The sequence below is a fragment of the Rattus rattus genome, chromosome 1 (genome assembly GCF_011064425.1).
Source record: "Rattus rattus isolate New Zealand chromosome 1, Rrattus_CSIRO_v1, whole genome shotgun sequence".
Taxonomy (NCBI): domain Eukaryota; kingdom Metazoa; phylum Chordata; class Mammalia; order Rodentia; family Muridae; genus Rattus; species Rattus rattus.
This window is the reverse complement of record NC_046154.1, coordinates 172527994-172533993: the sequence shown is the minus strand read 5'-3', so window position 1 is coordinate 172533993 and position 6000 is coordinate 172527994. Positions and strand designations below refer to the sequence as shown.

Sequence of the window (6000 nt, the reverse complement as noted above, 5' to 3'; positions counted from 1 at the left end):
CCCTTGGGGTTAGCTCACCCACACCTCCACCATCAGGGCCAGCTCCACTGTATTGCCCAGGCTAGGTGCAGGGCCTGCTCTCCCAGAGCTCTGCAGCCAGTGAGGGGCAGGGCTAGTTCACTCGCCTGCTCTCATGACCCCAGGGACAGTTATCCTGACCACCACAGGAGGTGAGGGAGGATGGGGGAGGGCATCACCCTTGCACCCATGACATCTCATGGCAGACGAGTATACCACATTATTTTTTAAGAGGCAGAGAATGTTAGTAAAATCATGAGGAAATAATTAAAAAGTAAAATAAATAAAACCCACGAATGACGCTTTAAAATACAACGAGAGCTAAAATTTTGTATTTCTTAATAGGTTCGATTTTTTTCTTAAAAAAAGGAATTTTCTGAAATCAGCAACACTCAGTTCCTTAATCCACTTTCAGATCTTTCCCCACCAGCATGGCGGTCACGGGATGCATACTGGCTTTATGTTCCTGGTAGGTGCGGACAGCTTGATCGTGGGATTTGTCGAAGGCAGCAAGGTCCCTGCAGAGAAAAGGGGGAAGGAGAGAGGCGTCAGGAAGAGGGATGGAAGGAGGGACAGAAATATCACGTCAAAGCATATGTTAATCAATCATTTAAGAGTATAAACATTCTCAATTACAAAAAGCATTTCTGAAAGCTTCATACAGTGAGAACAAAAACAGCAACTGTAGTGAACCAATGTGCACAAGTACACGGGGTAAGTATATAAAATGTAGGATTAGTGATTCTTAGCATGGCTGTTATGTTTAGGATATAAGACATATAAACAGAACATTCATTTTTCCCATAAAAGATATGTTCTTAAGTTTTATTTCTTTAGGTTGTGTGTGTGTGTGTGTGTGTGTGTGTGTGTGTGTGTGTGTGTGTGTGTGTGTGTGTGTATAGGAGAGACAGAGACAGAGACAGAGAGACAGAGAGAGAGAGAGACAGAGACAGAGACAGAGACAGAGAGACAGGAAGAGAGAGAGACAGACAGACAGAGACAGAGACAGAGAGACAGGAAGAGAGACAGAGACAGAGAGAGACAGAGAGAGAGACAGAAAGAGAGAGAGACAGAGACAGAGAGAGACAGAGACAGAGACAGAGCACCATAACACAGTTGTGGTGAAAGCCTGTGCATGTTGTTTCTCTCCCACTATGTGAGTCCCAGGAATTGAACTCAGGACATCAGGTTTGGCCATAGACGCCTTGTCTGCTGAGCTATTTGCCAACCCCAAAGGGTATATATTCTTATTTGAAGTATACATCACTCAATTTGAAGGTAGATGGGTTTTAATTCTGGAAAGCTTGTGAAATTTGCTTTAAAATACCTTCATAAAAACAAGTTTTGTGGCCATTTTAAGAAACCAGGCCAACGGTTTGCACCAACAGCATTTCGCTCTATTTAGGAAGTGAGTAGTAAGATGGCCAGACTAATCATGAAATCTGATGCCGTGACTGTAATTTTTTAAGACCGTGGGGCAAATACCTAATCAGAGAACTTAATGGGGACGCTCTTAAATTCCATCTTCTCACTTAAACTCCCCCATTTTCTTACTTCTCCCCCATTTTCCCAGCATTCCCCTAGTGCACGTCAATCGACACTGGACTGGTGCAGATTTCTCTTCTTAGTTTTAGATTCTCCCTCTGCCCCCTCACCCACTTGTCAAGTTTTCTGCTTTCGAAAATCTCTCTGCGCACCTAAGGCTGTCTTGAGTTTGTCTCCCTTTCATCTCGCCTCGCCCTACGGTAGCTAATCACACACTGTGCTCCCGAAGCAGCTAGTGTTGTTTTAAAATGCGAATGGTCACAAGTATTAATCTTTACTCATGATAAGCGACTCGGATGCACTCAGAACTATGCTAGAGACGGCATGTTACGGGGTTGTTTTTCCCGCCGGGCCGACCGGGTACTGAACCTACGGCCTCCGCATGCTGAGGGCTCTGCTACGAAAGCTACAGCCGCGGCCCCTTTGGAAGCAGTCACAAGAATGGTCTCCGGGTTCTGCTCCCCGTCCCTCCCGTCCGCACAGCCCGACTTGGCCTTACTTGAACAGAGGTCGTGTAAATTTCATCCTTCCTTGTTCAGTTGCCATCTTTAGGGCCAAAGGAATTGCTTCTTCCCACTTCGATTGAATGCAGAGCCGTAACCATCTGAAAGAGGGGTTTAGAGGGGTGGGCGGGAAGGTGAGGACGGCGGGAAAACCAGCGGTTCTCCGGAACATTCATGCCGCGGAGACGAACAACCCCATCGTGGCCACGCTGAACGCCTTCACTCCACCAACTCTCATCTGCCCACACACTAACAACTGGAGAAGGGAAGGAGGAGGAGCTGGGTCTTGGGAAGGGCCCTAAGTGTTGGGTTTGGACGGAGGAAGTGCTTGTGTGCATAACAGAAGTACCTTTGACTTAAACCTAACGCTACGAATCTGAATTCAGGGTGGCTGACGTAGCACAGAATCAAAGATGTCTACCCGGGCCCACTCGGAGTTGATTTGACCACTGGGGAAAGGAAGGCTGTTTGCCATTAAAACTCTTCATTCTAATTTGTTTGCTTTTTTTTTTTAAAGTTGGGGGAAACTGAGAACCAAGTCTAGCAAATAAAAAAGATTAGTATCACCATGTGACAGACATCTTGGCTATCCCTTCCATTCCACTGTGGCTATCTATGTGGATAACACTCGACAGGGGTTCTCAGGACTCGTGGGCTCCCGCACTGTGCTTCCCCGTTCTCGTCTGTTTAAGTTACCACTCCGCTTTCTTCCACAGAGACAAGTTAAAATGATGTACCTGAATCGTATTTCAGAATTGTTAATGGCATTGAAGTTGTACACCTCTTGCATTCGCTTTATGTGCCCCAAGGGAAGAGGTGCCTAAGAGCAAAATGAAGAAGTATGAGGGATCATTTCAACAGGATTCCCTGGAAGAAAGGAGCTGGAGAGAAAGTCTTAGCCAGATTAAAGCCCTACGTACCTCAGAATACGGAAATCTGCTGGACGGGGGTAAAGGAAACGGATTCGAGCTGAAGCGAATGCCTAACTAGTCCCTGAGGAGGATGCTCTGGGGGAGCGGGGATGAGCTATTGTGGGGAAATTAGAGAAGTGAAGGGCGATCGTGCTCTCCTCAGCCTAGACTGTCCCAGCATCCTTTGGGTCCTTCCCCATGTCTTACACAACTCAAACTTAGCCCACTCTTTAGATAAGTCACACTTCCTTACACTTTCATTCCCAGTGCCTTTCCTGATTGGCTTTATCTGGGTCTATTTCTTCTGACATCGATTTTAGATTACATCCTCTGGAAATGGCAGCCCTTTACATCACGGTCCCCTTTGGGAGGAGGAATATGGACTCTGTCCTTGGTGGGGTGAGGGGGCATTTACCACATAAATATAAACACCTGATACAATTTCAGGGGATGCCTGATCTCACTGCACTCATGTTAACCCACACTAGGAGGGGGAATCAGTTCGGAAGAAGGAAAGGAGACGGGTTCCATTGGGACAGACAGAACTTAAGACGCCTACGGAGGACAGGCTGAGGTCCCTGGAGAGGTGCTCCCCTCCTACCCTCCCACTGTGGCCTCCTTACCTGACAGGGCTGCCTATGAGCCAGCTGCCTTCATTCTAACTGCTAGGCCTGTTCCAAGTTAGTGTATTAGCTCCCACATGGACATACTTCAATTCCAAATCCACCCTGCAGGCCAGTAATGAGGGCTCCCTCCTCAATCTCCTGACCCGCCCTGTTTTGCCACACTCCCCTGCCCCCATGTCATCCTATTTGGCTTCCCCTTTTCTTCTCCATCCGAGGTCACACCAGCAGCACCACTGGAAGCTATCAAGCTGATGACTGGTGCACTAAAACAAAATTCTCTCTTACTATGTGACTATGTGACTAATCATAACTCAATAAATGCCCTTTCAAAAGAATGAAGGAGTGGACTATGTAATTTCTTTCCCACAACTTTCCTCATTAGTGTTTTTTATTCCTGCACTGGGGTCAGCGCACACACGGCGCCTCTGGGTCCACATCACTCTCCAGGGCTGGGAGCTGGGGCTCACCTTCTGAAGCACCTGTGCCAGGAACTCATTCAGCTGATGGGACGAGAGGTCCTTCAGGTCCTCGATGCTGAATGAATTTAAATCTTCCTCTTTGGCCTGAAATAGACATTACCGGGTTATTTCTGCTCAGGTGCCGTTTCGTAATATTGTTAGTCTGACACACAGGTAAAAAATTGAGGAAAACAAATGAATTTGCGGTTGAGCTTGCGTAATCCCAACGTTAAGTTACTACCACCTAAGAGGCGGGTGATTCCTACGACCTGTGTTACTTAAGGAAAGGTACTCGATTCCTAGTAAGAATGCAGGGACTGTCGACTTTCTTTGCTTTTCTGACACCGAACCGTCAGAAGCGATTTCCAAAGCAAAGAAATGCTACGTTAAAGCACGCCAGTTCATTTATAAACTGACTCAATGCAGAAGAGACAGTTTGTACATGAAATGGGAGGGGTGCTCTGCTTCTTGCATGTGTAGTACTCCTCAGAGGCTGCCTTCTATGTGCATATTCCTTTTTATTCACACATGTGCATGTGTGTTGTATGTGTGTGTGTGTGTGTGTGTACATGCACACCCTGACTTTGAACCTGTGTGCGCAGCACATGGAGGCCAGAGGTTGGCCCTGAGATCACCCTCGCTCTCTTACTCTCTTGCTCTCCACTTTTCCAGTGTGTTTTCTCACTGAACTTGCAGTTCCCAATTCAGAAGTCAAGGTAACCAGCTTATCCCTGGGGTCCCCATCTCTGCCTACCTAACGCCGAGGTTACAGGAGCAGGCCACCATGCCTGCCTGCCACACACACACACACACACACACAAACACACAAACACACACACACACATACACACACACACACACACACACACACACACACACACACACACACACACACACATACACACACACACACACACACACACATACACACACACACACACACATACACACACACACACACACACACACACACACACACATACACACACACACACATACACATACACACACACATACACACACACATACACACACACACACACACACACACACACATACACACACACACACACACACACACACACACACACACACACACACACACACACACACACACACACACACACACACATACACACACATTACACACACCCTTTAATATCTGGGAGGAACAACCAAGACAACAGCTAAGGAGAGCACGCTCATGGTAGACGTCCTCACTAACTCCACCTGTTCCTTCTGATGGCTGAAGCGTTTATAACCATCTGCCTTTCGCCACTGGGCCCAGAGCGGACATCAGCAGCAGCTTCTCCAGCACCAGGCGAGCTGCATGCATTTTTCAAATTTAATAAGAGGGCTCCAGGAGACTCCTGTTACAGATCCTGTTTACCACAGACGGCTCTCGTTCTCTCTCGCTGGCACATCTGTGAGCTCAGAAAGATGGGGCTAAAACATGGAGGCTCACTTGCCAAGGTTTCTCTCTCCTCGGATGCAAATGATTAAGCCTTTGGCGATGTTAAAGGAAGTCCATTAAACTACTCCTCCAGTAGAATCTAACACCACTCCAGGTAAAAATATCCACAGCCAAGGATACATGTGTATACAACCAATTCTCTGAAAGGCAGCTACTACTTCTGAGACTTCAGTCCTAAAACCTCCCTTACAGAATTGGACGTCAGAGAGCCTCGAACAAACCAAACACCAAACACTCGATGTTGGATCTAAACTCAAATTCTACTTGCTATGGCTTGAGTCTCCAAAAAGCTTACAGTTTACAGTGTTTTAAATGAGACCTCATTCCTTCCTCTTTCCCTCCCCTCCTCCTTCCTTCCCTTCCTGTCCTTCCTTTTTGACAGGGTTTCCTGATGTAGCTGGCCCTGAATTCACAACCCTCCGGCCACAGGTGTGTCATGGGGCTGGGCTGAGTTAGGGAATTGCC

At 47.2% G+C, this 6000-nt stretch overlaps 1 protein-coding gene across 2 annotated transcripts in view; it reads right to left on the bottom strand.

Annotated features, from left to right (window-relative positions):
* Window positions 1–321: 321 nt before the first annotated feature.
* The window catches only part of Lta4h (leukotriene A4 hydrolase), a 31610-nt gene continuing 25931 nt past the window's right edge, over window positions 322–6000 (bottom strand). The window contains exons 16-19 of one of the 2 annotated variants that reach the window (XM_032911498.1): window positions 4071–4166; window positions 2804–2886; window positions 2063–2167; window positions 322–536 (exon numbers count right to left, since the gene is read on the bottom strand). In XM_032911498.1, coding sequence (XP_032767389.1) covers window positions 419–536; window positions 2063–2167; window positions 2804–2886; window positions 4071–4166 — 402 coding nt within the window. In that variant the 3' untranslated portion in view covers window positions 322–418. The remainder of the gene's footprint in view (window positions 537–2062; window positions 2168–2803; window positions 2887–4070; window positions 4167–6000) is intronic. The other variant, XM_032911500.1, reaches the window with a different exon arrangement.